This window comes from Calidris pugnax, unplaced genomic scaffold (genome assembly GCF_001431845.1).
Source record: "Calidris pugnax isolate Ruff unplaced genomic scaffold, ASM143184v1 scaffold63, whole genome shotgun sequence".
NCBI lineage: Eukaryota > Metazoa > Chordata > Aves > Charadriiformes > Scolopacidae > Calidris > Calidris pugnax.
Window position 1 is genome coordinate 6,672,281 of NW_015090852.1, and position 17,150 is coordinate 6,689,430.

General features: G+C 35.7%; 1 protein-coding gene across 4 annotated transcripts in view; it reads right to left on the reverse strand.

Moving 5' to 3' along the window:
- KCNT2 (potassium channel, sodium activated subfamily T, member 2) overlaps nt 1-17,150 on the reverse strand; it is a 110,910-nt gene that overhangs the window by 59,962 nt on the left and 33,798 nt on the right. For all 4 annotated transcript variants that reach the window (XM_014943528.1, XM_014943527.1, XM_014943526.1 and 1 more), the window contains exons 9-12: nt 9,650-9,830; nt 7,330-7,494; nt 4,862-4,998; nt 325-388 (exon numbers count right to left, since the gene is read on the reverse strand). In XM_014943528.1, the coding sequence (XP_014799014.1) occupies nt 325-388; nt 4,862-4,998; nt 7,330-7,494; nt 9,650-9,830 (547 nt within the window). The remainder of the gene's footprint in view (nt 1-324; nt 389-4,861; nt 4,999-7,329; nt 7,495-9,649; nt 9,831-17,150) is intronic.

The following is a 17,150-nucleotide window of genomic DNA, read 5'->3' on the forward strand; positions in this document are numbered from 1 at the left end:
CTAAAATGTGCAGTAAAACCTTAACTTCTTAGGTAGGTAGGTCATATAATTTATTTTCTGACAAAGCAGAAGTAGATATGTTATGTGAAATGAGCCATAAGATCATGTTTCATGAATTTTTGAAATCCTGGCCTTATAGAATCCAATAGAAACTTTTTCATTATCTTAACCGAGACAAGAATTTCATCCCACGTGTAAAATCTGTGTGGAAATCAGCTATTTTAATCTTCTGTTCACAGAAGTCACAGTCCCAGGGAAAGAATAAGGACAGTAATAGTATAAACAGCATATATATTCATTCTTAGTTATTTCTTCAAAACTTACAGCTGCTGTCCTGTCCACCTCACAGCGGCTACTCAGAATGAAACAAGCTTCAGCGTCATCCATTCTAGAAAAGGGGAGACAAGCCTGTTACATACCAACAAAATACTTATGTGTGGACTTTTTTCAGACTTTATAGTCTTGCATGCTTATAGAAACAGAATACAGAGAAAGTTTAGTCTATCTGTTCTCATGCATTATCTGAATGTCAGCAGCAGTCACCTTGTGTACTAACTCATGATGTACTGGTAGTTCTTGACTAAGTTCTGGGCAACTTTCTTTCCCTGGTGCCAGTAGCTGTGCCAAAGTAATAAAAGAAGAGTGGCCTCAAAGACACTTAATTTGCAAAATAAATACACATCTGCCATTAGTATAGAAGGTGAATAAATAGCACCACTCTGCATAGTGTGTAAGGGAATGATATGTACAAGTTATTAGTGATAATAATGAATGAGAAGGGGCAGATAATATAGACTTGTCTTGCCTAGTGATACAGAAAAATGGGTAGATGTACTAGAACAATGTGTTTGGGATAAATAAAAAACATTATGTGTATGTATGCATGAAATAAATTAACTATTTTCAGTTCATGGTATCTTTGACAACTTGTAATGCCTAATTTTCCTCTAGTGGGTATAACTGGTCATGTAATAAAAAGAGTGGTGGTGGAAGTGCAGAGAAAAACTGTCTGACTGAAAAGTTTGCATTTCCTCTCTTGTCTCAGATACTGATATCCTCCTCTAGTGAAACCTACTTCATTTACTGGTACATGGAAGTAAAGAAACGGGGACTTGTTTGACCTCCTTGGGAAGAGACAGGACTTTCTGGGCAAAGAGAAACAGGATGATCAGAATTGATTTCCTGGGAAGGGGAAAAGGTAGACAGAAGCTGGGGAAAATGAACAGGCAATTCAGTGCTCATTGCAGCAGGTCCATTCTGGAGTCTGGAATGGGATCTGAGATTCCTAAATCTTTGGTTTCTCTGCTGCTAGAAAACGGAATTGGTGGTTGTTAGTAATAATTTAGGCCATTGGGACCTTAGGCTTAGACTGAGAGCCCATTCTTTGAGGTACTGTACAAATGCAGAACAAAAAAACAGTCCTTGCTGTATGAGCTCTAAGTGACATGACAGAGGACAACAAAAATATATGCAAACATAGGAAACTGGAAGAAAAAGTGTGACAATACCTGAATATAAACATTATCATGGTAGAAAGTGGTCTTGCTAGATATCAGAGCAGAGAACCGAATGACAAGAGAATGCAACAGAGGATACTGGATTACTTTACAGATGTTTCTGAGAAATTCATCCTAGATTGAAGGGACAGCACAAATGAAATCACAATGGTACTTCTATGTTAATCTGTTGTATGTGTGAGAATAGCATTACAGACTTATCAGAAGGTTACCTCTCAGTAAGAACTGGGTGTTGCAGGCTAAGTGAGAATAAGGGGTCACTCCTTGATGCAATAAAGAAGGGTAAGCCAGGGAAGGACTGCAATGAGGCAAAGGGATGTACTACATAGACAGTATTTCCAGAGTGTTCTGAAACAAGGGTTTAGGGAGTTGTGAGAAGAACATAAATATAGTTTTTAAGGGAAGCAAAAATGAGAGCTTGTGTGAGAAAACACTTGCAAAATGCTGGGTCAGTCTACATAGGATGCCCTACAATATGACTCCAAGATTATGATCCACAGTAGGATACTGGTTTTATTTTGGTAGCAAAAATTAAGATCTATTTACAACTGTTTGCATCTAAACTAAAGTTGATGAATAGATATCCATAATGAGATATCGGATAGCTTGGCCAACCTTTTAGTTTTTGACTAAAGAACTAGTGAATAAATTTGTGCATTTTGTGTGAGATCATTCAGAGAAAGTATAAAGAAAAGAGAAGGAGAAAGTCAGGTCACTGTAGATTCTCCATAGGCATCTAGCATTAGTAAAATAGGGGAAGATGAAAAAGATTAAAGTACTTGATATGGAAAAATCATTGTAACAAAGGCAAAATTAATGTATCGAAAATAACGTTGTCAAATGCAGCTGATGTGGAGAAGTGAGGACAGGAGACTGCTTCTGAGTGCTGATTAGGAAGAAACCATGGGAGCTGCATAAGTAGTTTCAGCCAAGCATGGGAGCAGAATAAGGAAGATCAGGTCTCTAACAACGTTGGAAGAAAGAAAATTCAGTAAAATTAGATGAGATTTTGATGAGAGCTGTGGAGGTAGCTGGCAGTAGATACAGAATTTTTTGTAACAAAATGAAACCTCATGTGAATATATTCACCTTTTTCCCCAACGTTTTTTTGTAACTTTTTGAATCACTTCAGCCACAGATGACAAGGACAATGACCTGAGATTAACATCTAGGAATGTCATGAATTTACACAAACACTAATAGCATGTGTGAAAAGCATTTATTAGAACCCAGAGTATCCTTATGAGAGAAGTGTTATTAATGTCCTAACTGAAAAAAATCTTCGCCAGTTACACCATTTTTATGTGCCAGAAAACTGAATCTGAGACAAAAAATTAAGGGACTTTCTATAGAGAAGAGAAATTTGTGAAAGGAAAAAGTATAAAGTAAAGAAAAAGAGTGGACATGGATATGATTAAGATTTCCCTAAAGAAAGTGGAAGGAGAGTGAGAAAATATTTGAGGTCATAACAGAACATGGGAGAAAGCTGCAGGTGAAAGAAATTAGGAAGGTGAGTTATTCATTTTCTGCTGCTAGTCAGCATGGAGAATGAGAGCTATTTTAATCACTTACTGTGTTCTTTCAAATGCTGAAGTAGCTATAAATTTTTCAGTCATGATGATAACAATATAAGTATCAGCATGGTACCTCATGACAGAATTTGTTGTGTTTTTTTTTTTAAAGCTGGGCACATGAGCGTTGTTCAGAGAACACCAAAAATTTGTGAAGTGAAGATCTCAAAGGTAAGAAGCAAGAACAGACATCACTTTTGTAATTGTGTACTAGGGCATATAAAGAAAAAGACAGTCTCTAGCTAACTGACTATTTACTACTTATGCAGTCAGCCAACTATTGCTATTCCTATACTTTTTGGTGCACACTTTATCACGTTATTCTGACACTGCATTTCACGTATAATATATGTATAAATTTTGATAATGAGATGTTTCTTGATTATTTTTTGGTTGTTGTTGGTGGTAACTATTACTTTAGTTATTAGAAGTTTACCATGTGCCTTGTTATATTCTCAGTGCATTATGTTCTCATTAACAAAAATACAGCAAATGTCTTAGATACTGGGTTATATTTCATATTAAATGTTCTATTAAATTCCCACTATGCTTCTTCCCTCAGGAGAGGTTGAAAATTATTCTATGACAGGTACATTCAATTACATGTTCCGCAGGAAAAAGCACAGTTCCACAGTTGACTACCTCCAGGTTATTATAAGTGAAATTCAAGATTATCTTTAGCGAACAACCTAATTTTTCTTCTCTTAATGTGTATAACAAATGTTAGTTAAATCCCCGCATGAATTCCTTCTTGAAATCAGCAAGAAAGCAAAAAAAAAATTAACCTCTCTCCAAAAGAAAATTCCTAATCCTTAAAAAAGTTTTATTTTTTGTATTTTCTATTTCTAAATAGATATAGAAATAGTTGGGTTTTTCCAGTGGCAGAGAAGCTAACACTGCTCACTAGACTTCACAGAGATTAGATTCTTGGAAATAACTCTCCTGAGGTAAAGAAGGCTGAATGACACAAATACTCAGAAAAGTATTGGCTTAATTTTAGATATCTATATTAGTTGCTGCATAAGTTCTTATAAAGAACAATGCAGATGAGTTAAATAAGTTATTTGCTAAGAATCACCTTTCTCTCTCTTTGAAGAGTTTAAAGAGACAATCCTCCTACGTGAATTCCACTGTGAATTCCTTCACACTTTCAAGTGATTGAGTGATGGTGGGGAGGATTGAGGAACTGTGTTTAACTGATGTATTTTGATTAATGTCATTCACTATTAACTGGCAGAGAGGATTTTTTAAAAGTGGTGAAGTAAGTGGTAAGAGATAGCCCTGAAAGAAGAGTATGGAGGCACAGTAGACTAGTTGTGTATACTACCAGGCTGAACTTAGGAAGAAAAGAAAAATTGTGCAACGGGCTCAAAGGGTGATAATTATTTTTGTTTGCTTTTTTCCCCATTCACACTTGGTCAAGAGAATTACCATCACATTTACTATCTTTGCTCAAGGAACAGAGATATATTCTAGCATTACTGGCAGTTTTAGAATTTTCTGTGCTGCTTTTTCAGAAGAAATCACAGGCAGTCTATTTCAACACCTTTAAAAACTGAGAGAGGAAAGAAAGTGAATGCAAATTTGTACAAATGAAAGAGCTTAAAAATATTTGTTCCTTGAAAAATTTCGGATATTAAGAAAAACAAATTATATCAAAGAGCCTTGCTTCCTAAATGCACATGCTTTCCTTCTAGCACCGCTTTTGTTGTTTGTCAAACTTATTAATCAAACAGTATGAGCAACACAAAATTAAAAAAAATATTTGCCTACTTAGCTCTCAACAGATCTTGATCTTTTAGTGCTGAGCCTTGCAGATAGATAACTCTTTGGGACCACATTGGGATTTGTAAAACCCTTCGGACCTGAGCATCCATCTCAGTAGGACACAAAATAACGACATAATAGTCCTGTCAAAAACACAAGGGGCAATAGTCATGTTATTTTTTTATTTTATCATTTTTGTTCATAGAATCATAGAAAGGTTTGGGTTGGAAGGGGCTTTAAAGATTATCTAGTTCCAACCCCCCTGCCCTGGGCAGGGACACCTCCCACTAGAGCAGGTTGCTCAAGCTCCATCCATCCTGGCCTTGAACACTTCCAGGAATGGGGCATCCACAACTTCTCTGGGCAACCTGTTCCAGTGTCTCACCACCCTCACAGTAAAGAATTTCTTCCTAATATCTTTCAGTTGAAAACCATTACCCCTTGTCCTATTGCTACACTCCCTCATAAAGAGTCCCTCCTCATCTTTCCTTTAGGCCCCCTTTAGGTACTGAAAGACTGCTGTAAGGTGTCCTAAGAGCCTCCTGTTCTCCAGGCTGAACAACCCCAACTCTGTCAGCCTGTCTTCACAGGAGACGTGCTCCAGCCCTCTGATCATCTTTGTGGCCCTCCTCTGGACCCAATCCAACAGGTCCATGTCCTTTCTGTATTGAGGTCTCAAGAGCTGGATGCAGTACTCCAGGTGGGGTCTCACCAGAGTGGAGTAGAGGGGCAGAATCACCTCCCTCGACCTGCTGGCCACACTTATTTTGATGCAGCCTAGGATGCGCTTGATTTTCTGGGCTGCGAGCACACATTCCCAGCTCATGCTGAGCTTCTCATCCACTAACACCCTTAAGTCCTTCTCCTCAGGGCTGCTATCAATCCACTTGTTTCTAGAGAATGAGTCAACAGAGACTCAGGATGTCAAAAATGTCTCTGATATTTCTCAGATTTCATTGACAAAAGTTATTTGAATATATGTGTTTAAAATATTGAATTCTTTAATAAAAATGGCTGGACAATTGTAAGCTGCGTAAAGAAGACTCCAGGGTGGCAAGTAAAGTCCATTTAGAAACTTTTTTTTTCCATATGAGCATAAATTTTTTTAGACACAGTATACATTTCTGTCATTCTAGCTGGAAAATGTAAGTTTTCAACAATCAATGGAATTGTCTTCCCCCAAATTTTTTCCACTATATTAATGGGCAGATCCAAACTCTGTTTCCTGTGTTTCCTTGTTAGGAAAAGCAAGGTTGCTCTGAAGTATATATGTGTGTATGTATGAAAAGGAGAAATAAATGGAATGTGAGAAGAGAGACTGAGAGCCTAGGACAGGCTTGTCATAGAAGCCTTCCTTAGCACACACAGACTTTTGCAGAAAGCTTAGTGCATTGGGTCCAGTGTATCATCTGTATCCTCCAGGTTCCCATTTCAACTGTGAAGGGAATGTATATAAGCTCTTCTAGGGTACATAAGTAGTAATAGGACTCTTCTTCATTGTCTCTAGTGTATCACAGAGCCTGAGTCACTCTTCAGGGTAGTTTACTAAATTTTGGATTTCAATTTGTGTTTGCATCTCTAAAGAATTGGATATTTTTTTTCTGTATTTGCTTATGCCTCTTACTAGCTAATTATTTTGGGGGATATTTTGGATTTGGGATTTATCAAATTGCTGCTTAGCAATTTGAGGGCTGTATTTTTGTGATTTTTTTTTTCCTCTAGTTAATGAAGCATCGTACCACAGGTAACTTAGTAAGAGACATGCAGAAGATGTGATTTTTTTTTTTCCTCTAGTTAATGAAGCATGGTATCACAGGTAACTTAGTAAGAGACATGCAGAAGATTTAGTAAAAGAAATGGTCTGTAGGAAAGCTAATGATGATGAATCCAAATTGCTATCTCATATAAATAAGCCTTTATATGATCAAACAAGTCATATGACATTTGTTTGCATTAGCTAGGGAATACGTGTACACTAAGAAAATCTCGTGTGCAATCTTTCAAGGTCTTTGTCCTTTAAAGTACATCTACTTTTTTCTTAATTTAAACAGTTCCAAAAGGATCTAATCTTCCTAACACTGGCAAAAAACCCAATGCAAAATGTGAAAAACAGAAGACGCTTTGACTTGTGATGAGTTTTGGATCTAGTCCCAAAAGAACAGGAAAAAATAATTTGGGTAGTTTTCATTTATTTTCTATTTTGGGGTAGAAAATAAGGAACTTGAATGGAAACATCTGTTTCTAAAAGGACTGGCATAATTCAACAAGGCAGTAATTCTAACTATTTAGTCTGTTTACCTCAATTTAAAATTAATGTCTCCATACTGTATCTCAGCTTCTTATTGCAATTATAGATTCCCAATTCAGACAGCTATTCCCAAATTCAATTTTACAAATTAAAGATCATTTCAGAAGGCTGTCTCCAAAAAAATCAGTGTTTTGAGCTTATTTTCTTTTTTTTTCACTGTAAGTACCTGTAATCTGGGGTGAGCATAGAATTCATTTAAGAAATCCATAAGTAAGTCAATCTTCAGAGAGCTAACACACAGTACAACATGTTTTTCCGTCTGAGCTCTGTGTCGACTGTAGTTACCACCAGACTTTTGTCTCTCCATCCACAAATATGCCAGCTGTTCAAACTGCAAGAGATGCCAATTGTCACTGACATACAGACAAGCAGATGTGCAGTACAACTGTATCACGACTTAACAATGTTCCATCATTCATCTCATGCCTCTATGAAAAGATGCCCTTAGTCCACAATGTCTTTTTCTTTGTAAAAAGTACTTTACTAAGTATGTGAGATGAATGATAGCATGACTGAAAAACATGGCAGTAGAGCCAGTCTCTACCACACACAAATAGCACAGCAAATCCAATAAAATATCATGCAATTCCAGTAAATTTCAAGATTTCATAGAAGAATGAGGGCTGTACCTTATTTCCTTTATGTATTTTATACCTCAGAGCTCTCTTTTTCCAGTGCCTTGTGACATAAATGCTCAAATGAAAGGTTAAAGTTTCACAAACTTAAGTGTATACTATGAGTATAGATACTCAGATAGAAGCATGATTTTAATTAGCTTGGGCAATAACTCTTCACAGAGATTTTATAAAGTTCTGAAGGTGACCTTCTATATACTCTCTTATTTGTTTTATAAATTTAAATAGAAGTTATATACACAGCAGCTGTTAATACAGCAAATTTGCCTTGCCAGCTGAACAACATATGCAGGCTAACAGTAAACATAGCTCTACTAATCTGAATCCTTTAGATTAAAAAGAATACTGTAACAATCAGTGCCACTGTTAACAATCTGTAATAAAATATACAATACCATTTCAAAATTCCTTGTAAGTAATATGCATTTAATTCTGATTTAATTCACCATGTATCTGTGTGATAGCTGCTTTTTCTCATTCACGTTCAACTGATGGAGAGACTGAATCATAAATAATAACTGATTTCATATTATAACAGGACAAAAGCTTGGAAGAGAATGCCTCCCACATTCTGTATCTGGAAAACTATATGAAGCTCCATTATCACTAGGAAGCTATAAAGTAAAGTAGATTAAAATTTATGTGAAAAGGCTGTGGATCCCAGGTTATTTACTGGTAAGGCAGAACTCTTGTGCCTGAAGTGTATATCAGAACTACCTGAAAGATGAAATTTCTATTTCCTAGAAAATTCCACATTTCTTAAACAAAGCATATGTTAGTTTTCAATAGAATATCTATTTTACTAAATTTCCACTGAGTGGGAATAAAATTGTGTTAGCACGTATGTCTGCGTATGCAGACATTAAATGTTTAGGTATAATTAAAATGTTCAAATAATTTCAAGAAAATTAATGCTGAAAGCTTGAGCTTCCAACCTCACAGGGTTTCTGTGTTGTCTGCTATCAGTGAGCTTTGGTTCACTGTCAAAGAAGCCAAGTCTGGAAACTATGTCCGTGTGAGAAACTTCAGAGCTTCACGGTCTAGCAGGTCTACTCAAAGCTTTGACAAGCACGCACAATGCCTCCCCACACCCCCTTTTTGTGGCATGAGACCAAATGTGGAACAGTTAGTATCTCGGCAGGGCTTCCCATGTAATCTCAGGGTTTCTGCCATCAAGCCTCCCCTAATGAGCTGGGAAATGTTTGGTATAAATTAATGAAACTGATCGACTTCTTGAAATACTTGGATTTTCATAAATCAGCCTTTTCCTGTTGAAACTGTGAGAAGTCCTAAGCCTAAGTAGGCATCAAAAATTCCTAACTGTGCTGTTGGCTCTGTGTATGTGTATTTGTACTGACATACACAGCTGTGAACCCAATTTGCTTGAGTTGCAGATTTAATGAGATTTTTTTCAAGTTAGCACTGAGCTGTAAGAGTAAGAGAGGAAGCGGAAAGGACCAAGATTAGAAACAGGGAGAGCCTGCAGAGGAAATGCTATATTCATAAAGAAAGTGCTGCTACTTTTGTTTTTTAAATTGCTCCATTAATAACAAATCCATATCTCAGGATGAAGGAAGGGCTCTGTGGTACATGATAGGAACAGAAAGTTTTCACCAGCACTTGAAAACTGTTTTAGTGTTCTGTTTTTTAGTATAAATCTAGACTATAGGAGAACAGACAAAGGAAAAAGGAACAAAAAAACACAACACCCCCCCCCCAAAACTAGGAGATATAGAAGACGGTTACTTTTTCTGACATTTTATAACCAATAATAATAGTAACAATAAATTATTTCAGTTATTATTCTTTAGTTTTAAAAACAATTCTAAGAGAAGAAAAATCCACATTTACCTGTATGGGCAACACCACAAGGGCAACACAGATCATAATGACAACAAGCAGCTTTGAAGGCCATATCTTGGGTGTAACATCCCCAAAGCCCACAGTGGAAAACGTCACTATGCAGAAATAAAGGGAGTCAAAGAGAGTCAACCTGTTTCCTGCTCGTTCCAGATGCTGAATTCCACAAATACTACGTAGAAAAGAATGAATAAAGACACGAAAAATAAAAACTGTACTTAGGGTCAGTTCAAGTTTGATGATTACATGTGCAGAGAACTATTTCTTTTCAGAATTCATAAATTGCTTAGCAAAGACATTTTTTCACAGAAGAGTAAAAATTAGTATCAAACCAGAAGTGTGTTATTAATATATTTTTCAAATGTCATTTGTAATGAAACAAACTATTTATTTTTATTATTTCAATATGATAGTCACAACTTTGTTGCTGGGTTTTGCTTAATGGCTGTTGTGAGGGAGAGGTGGTATATAGAACCTTGATGCAATTTGTTTCTAAAGGAGAACAAAACAGATGGTATATAGTTGCCACCATTCAGAATTTTTTATAAACATCTTCTAGCTTTTTCAGGTAGAGTTTCCTGGTATAGCCAAGAAAATGTACATAATGCTTTCTTTAAATCTACCACTCTCTAAGTTGGTCTCTATCCCTTTCTGTGGCATGAGTTACTAGCATGAACTAGTTACGAGAGCACATGTTGCACTCTAGAAGGATAATGCTGGTGCAAATGGGTACTGACTGTCTAGAATAAACTGAATGTGAGAACTGCAGGCTATCAAACTGTCAGAGGAATAAGTGTCCAGGGTCAGCCTTTAGGTGGAAAGTGGAAGATGCCAACTGGTATGAAGAATCTGCTTGCTAAAAGTACAGAACAGAAATATAACGCTTGGTTGTCTTTGATAGCTGAACGAATTACGTTCTTTCGTTCTAGTCACATATTTCTGAACAAGTTTAATGGTATCAAGCCCAAGTTATCTGGTAATTATTTCTCTTGTAATAAGCACGATGTGCTTTTGGTTTTGAGAAGCAGTAGCAGAATCTGTCCACAGATCTTACTGCTATTTCATGTGTTGCAGAGTTTAAAAATATTTCACTGTGAAAAATATACCATGATAAAAAGCTTCCCAAGCTTAAAATATTATCTTCCCTAATACAGTACTTAGATCAGATGCAAACAACAGGGAAAAAAAAAAAACACCACCCTTTTTAGAACATTTTGAGATGTGTGAAAACTACAAATGCTAGATGCTTTTATATTATATTCACCTATATGAAGAAAATCAATGTATGAACCACGCTTAATAGTGTTTTTTCTCTTTGGATTTAGTGGAACGATTTATCCTCAGAGAATTAGTGAGATAAGTGATAAATAATATCTTATTCCTTAGTAATTATTCTAGAACATACCAAAGATTTTTTCTTTGTATGTGGTATCCAGATGGTAATAGTCACTCATTAGTATCTGCCATGGTAAGATCTTTGCATCACCAGGGAGACCCTGTGTTTATAACAGCTTTAGCAGTTGTTCTTCTGTTCTCTGTTCTGTTCTCCAAAAATAATTTAGCTGTGGGCAGTGGCATTTCCAGAACATATGGATCAAATTCCCAGTTTCCTCTTCACAGTTCTAGCATTTGTAGTTTTCACACATCTCAAAATGTTCTAAAAAGGGTGGTGGTTTTTTTTTTTTTTTCCCTGTTGTTTGCATAAGTTTCATACTTCAGTCAGAACTGATACTTTTTATATTCCTATCCAGTTTGTCCCACATTTTTCATTTGAGTTGTAATCTAGATCTTCACAATTTCACTATGTTCCCTGTTTTTCTTTTTTTTCTTTTTATTTGACAGAAAGGATAATTATATTTATGTCCTGGAAAATATTAACAGAAGGATTGTAAAGAATTATGCTAATGAAGCTTTATTTTGGTCTCAGACAAGGAAGTTTTTCAGCTAAATCCTCTTCCAGTGTTATTTTGAAATAATGGAGTATACTGCAGAGGCATCCAATACAGGAAAAGAAGCTATTTTAATATCATTATTCACGTAAGTTATATGCAATTTTAGAAGTAGAATGGTGATGGATCTTTAATTTTTCATTGTTATTATTCCTGATCACTTTAGTGCATTTTCCTCTCTTTAGTTGTCTTTTGTGGGTACATCTCTAAAACACACAATCTTGACTTGGGGAATTAAGGTCCCAAGGGCCAGGAAAGCACCAATAACACTGAGCCAGTGATACGGCTCCCACATAACAGGACTAATGCACCACTCCACTAAGTGTGTTAAATATCTTCAGATGGGTTTATATTGAAGTATAATGCATGATCCTATCATTGATATAAATGTAATTTTTCTGATGCTGGTGCCTGTGAAATTGCTTGGTGTTTATACAGGCAAAAAGGTCAATATTACCCTTTGTATTTGACAGAGTGGATTAAAATGTAAAAAAAAAAAAAAAGAAATTGGTACATTAGGGGTTTTTTTTACATTTTCAAGGAATGAGAACGGTTTCTTCACTTTTTGTTATTTTTGTAAAACCTTAAAAAAAATTAATAGCTTGCTGGTATTAAACTCAAGTCTTGATAGTTCCTTTATTATTTTTACTTTTTTTCATGAGCTTTCCATGGTCAGCTCACCCAATCATAATTCAGCTTAACTGAAATAAGTTAATATTTCATAAACCATTTCAGCCTTCTCTAAGTTAACAGTAAAATTCCTACTGAATTTAGTGAGAACAAAATTTCATTTTATCAGCTGTACTCCCTTATAGTCCTATATATTCCTATTCCTTGAAGCCACGAAAATAATTTTGTGCCTGATCCAAAATGTTGTGGATTCAAGCTGTTTCTTGTTGAACTCAGTGGGCATGAGCCAGAGCTTCTCACATTTAGCTAGCAATATTAAAGGCAGTAAGATATAGGAGCTATTTTTTCTTTGCCGAAGCAGAAATTTAGCTCTTTTAACAACTTTTTGAACAAATTTCTTTCCTCAAAATTACTTGCACCTCATTTGCAATTCTGTGAAATTGTACTTGAAGACCTAGCCCTGAAAACAAAGGAATGACAAATTCAAAATTAGGTTACTAATTAGGTTAATTTTGCATGTTTTGCTGTTCTGCCTTGTTTCCACTAGAGACAAAGATCACAAAACTGTAGAAAAACCTGACTTTCAGGAGACAACTTTATGGGAATCTAATTACCAAATGTAGTATTACCTCTTTTACTCCTTCCCCAAGAATATCATACTTCAATCTCGCCACCAGTGCCTCTAAAGGAATGTATTCAGCATCTATAGCATGCTCCTATCGATTTGGGCTGCCTAATTACACTGCATAGAAAGAGAAGTGGGAAGTTCCTGAGACTATCCATGAAGCCACGGATTAGTTACTCCATTCCCCACAACTTATGGACTTCTTTTAATATAACCTAATTCTTTATATGAATAGTACCATCAACTTCTTTTTTTCTTGTAAATTGTGTCATGATTTGGGCAGGAAACTGTTACGCATTATTTTAAAAAGATGCATAAATGCTGCATGTACCAATACAGAAAGCTTAAGTTCTTGTCTGCTTTCTCATATTTCCTGACATATGTGGTAACTTGGACTTGATCTTTTGGCTGTTTTACTATTTTATGGTGGTATTTTTATCTCCTTGTTCATTTGCTTCCTCTTTCATCCCATGAAGAAACAATGATTTACTTGGTCATCCCTAGACAAACATAATGATTTCAATCTGGAAAGAAATGTTTAGCAAAGGCAATGATCACATCAACTTGTTCTTGTGGAGAAAATAAACCACTGTAATAATAAATACACAGAAAACACCTAATTAAAACATAGGGCCCAATTCAGCACCTTCTATACCAATTTTAACTTTCCTGTAAATTCAGCAAGGCCGTCTTTTCATCGTGGATCTAAGTGAACAGCTGGAATAAAACTGGTTTAATGGAGAGGTTTAGTATTACTAAAAAGCCCCACAGAAACCTAAACTATGGGTCTGCCAAAGCAAAAATAGTATCAGAAAAATTATTACAAACTTATGGAGAAGTGAGATTTTAAAAACTCTACTAATGCTGCACTTGAAAAACAAAGATAGTAACATGTAATCCCTGAAGATTAGTCGTGTTTAGTTAAGGTATTGTTTGAACTTTTGGAGTTCAGTCTTCCTTTTACTGGAAGTTTTCTTTCTAATTCCGGGAATCTTTGTTTGTTTGAGTATTTTAAGTGCCAAAACTAACTATGCTTTGTAAATAACCTATCTGCACATGCAGTACAGAAATAAATACTGTAGAGTAAAATAACCCCTGAAATTAAGTCAGATTTTTCTCATGGTGGCAGTAGTATGTCATACAAAGGGACAAAACAACAACCCCTTGGATAGCAATTTGAAAGCACTGTACGTTAACTATCCTTATTTATAATCTATTTTTATATTGGCTTGTATTTTCATTTGTCATTGGTGCCAAATATTTCTGATTTCTAAACTTTTATTTTTACTTTTAGAGAAAATTATTACTTACAGGTAAAATCTCAAGGTCTAAAATAATTCACTAGAAGCTGAAGCCAAAAGTTAAGAGATGCTTAGGTGCCTTCATGATTAGGTATCAACTAACAGCATTGTTTTCTCTGGAACTTAACTTTGAGCTTCCAACTTTTACAATTACTTTGTTGAGTTTCAAATAGCTAGCTACAGGGACTAGCTAACTAATATGTTGAAATCAATGGGGATTGCTTTTACCAGACTCAGTGAGATTCTGTGGTACAGGCTCAGTGGTTATACACTACGGAAGTTACACCTCAAGTAACTCAGAAATACAGTAATTCTGCATAGTGTTCCCAGTAATTTCTCACACCCTAAACTCTTTAAAGTTTCCACATATGCTACCACGGAATGGTGATGTTAGTAAAAATTAAAAATTAAATTATGATTATTTGATTATTCTGTACCACCAATTGCTCTTTGTATTATTTTAAAATTTTCTGATGCTACTCTCACAGATTATTTCTTTTCTTTATGCTAAAAATTGAAATGAACCATCAATCAGCAAAATTGTTGATAGACCATCGACTGTAGCAAATATCTATGGGTAAAATTCAAATACTGTGAAATACTGAAGAAAATGACAATGTTAACTTTCCAGGAAATACATGGGCAGGCATTTGAGACATATTTGACCACTGTAGTGGCTGCAACTTTCTGCTTAAGGAAATTGAGATTTGGAATAGTTCACCCAAGATGTTTAAAGAAACTTCCTCAGTCTACACCAAAATAAAATGTGGCTACAGAGCAGTTCATACTTCAGTCTCATTCTGGGAGCCATGTAATATCTCTTAGAAATCTGGTGAATGCACAGAGTTTTTGCCTGAAATTGGCCAAAGGTGCTCACTTAATGCCAAAGGTGTTAATACTATGCTGGTGCCAGTCTTAAGTCCTCCAAATTACAGTGATGTCTAATGCTCTATCTGGAGAGTGCCCCACTTGGTATAGAGGCAAACAGTTTTTTGTACTCGAAGTTGTCTCTGTGCAGTGATCTGTCTTCTCTAGGGCACTGATGTAGAGCCAGATGCAGTTTTGTCCTATATTTTATAACTAGACAGTATTGGAAAAGCAATTCTCAGTGCTTGTAGAATTAGTATACATAGAATCATTAAATGCTCAATTAACACTTCACAAAGCTCTGCGTTGAATACTAATATAACAACTGGAGTGTCATTAAAGTGATATTTTTTTCATTCACTGTATGAGATACATATGGAAATACTGTATGTTGACTTCTGAGATAACAAGTCCTCTGAATTTTAATTTTTTCTCTATGAGATACTTCTGAGCTGTGTTGTGTTGTCCTTCCAAAGGTGCAGGTTTTGCTTACAACCTTAACCATGACCTAAAAACCTACTGCTTTCTGACAGAACCTCTGATTCTTATGTAAATAATGAAGAGGCAAAGAAAAAGAACAAGGCATGAGCAGAAACTACAGCAATTATATAGGTGTAGAGACAATAGAAAATACTCTGACCAATAGTAAAATGTCTGTCCTATCCAAATGCCCTGAAGCTGAGGCCTTAAGCTGCTGAAAACCAAATGCTTCAATTTTTTCCTAAGTCCTGTGATGCTTTCTCAGTCTTTTATAAAAACTGGGTTTTTTTTCTAAAGATTTATTTTCTGAAAAGCAATTTTCCACAAACAGCATTAAAATGGAAAAATGTGCCATTTCCAAAATGTTAAATAGACAGAATCTGGTACAATATATCATGTATAATATATCAAATTTAAGAATTACAATGACAAATTCCAATTTGCAACTTTCATTCTGCAGAAAGCTTTAAAGGTGTGGGAATGACTGAATTCCAGGACATAGACCTTATTAATTGCATGCAAGACAGTGAAATGACTGAGGGAGAAATGCTGATTAGAAAGAAGATTAAGGTTGTTATGCTGTCTATAAAGTAAGCCAGTAGAGAAATATACTTGCTATTCTTAGATAGTGACAAATGAACCTACAAATGCAGTAGATCATGCTGAAATGGATTCACTGAATCAACCAAAAAAAAAAATAATCTATTTTTCCAGAATATTTTCTTTCCAGAGACCAGTATATGTTTTCATACAACACTCTCCTTTTTTTTTCAGAACCACAGCAGTGAGGGGAAAGACTCAGATTACTTCAGCAGGCTTTGAATCAAGATCTTCAGTTCTGTGGGAGTCTGAATGCAAGCTGAGGTAGGAGTGCAGAACTCTTTCTTTCATTACACAGCAATCCCACCATGTCAGAAATGGATTCTGAATTTCCCTTCAGCTGGAAATGTCACCCTTTTCTGTATTCTAGTTGTATCTTTATTCTAAATAATGGGGTTTAATGATATCATTGTTGCTTACCCATAGTGTCTAGTATGAGTATTTTCCTTCCCCAAAGATCAGTATGGTATATGCAGCTAACGCTTGCAAAAGCTTAACTTATAAAAATAAACTTCCACTAGTAAGACATGTGACTTCCAGAAAGTGCAGAACATCTTGCTAAGCAGAATAGGATATTATGAAATGACCAACTGTATATAAATATTTGTTGAAAAGGAGTGAGAACCTTTCTGCTCCTGCTGCTGCATTTAGTGAAATGAGAAGTGGAGCTGCAATAGAACAACTCTGATGATAGATACTGCACAAGTAGAGTCCCACTGTGGGCACCATTCAGCTCAGTGTATTTCCATCAAAAGGTCCAGGCACACTTCAGACTGTAAGTCCAAAGAACTGTTTGTATTTTTCTGTTTCAGTCTGCCTCAGAGCTTTGATGGTAAACAAAGTAAACCTTGGCATTGCAACTTCAGTGTGTCAATACTGTTGCAGCCAGGAGCCAGATGAGTCTGAGGATTCAGACTGCTCGCACAAGGAGTCAGTAACTATTCAGGAACTAGAATCATGCAGTCAGTACTTCAACCACCAGATACTCTTCATCTGAAGGGCATTACCGAATTAGGTAATATTACATACCTATCCTTCCT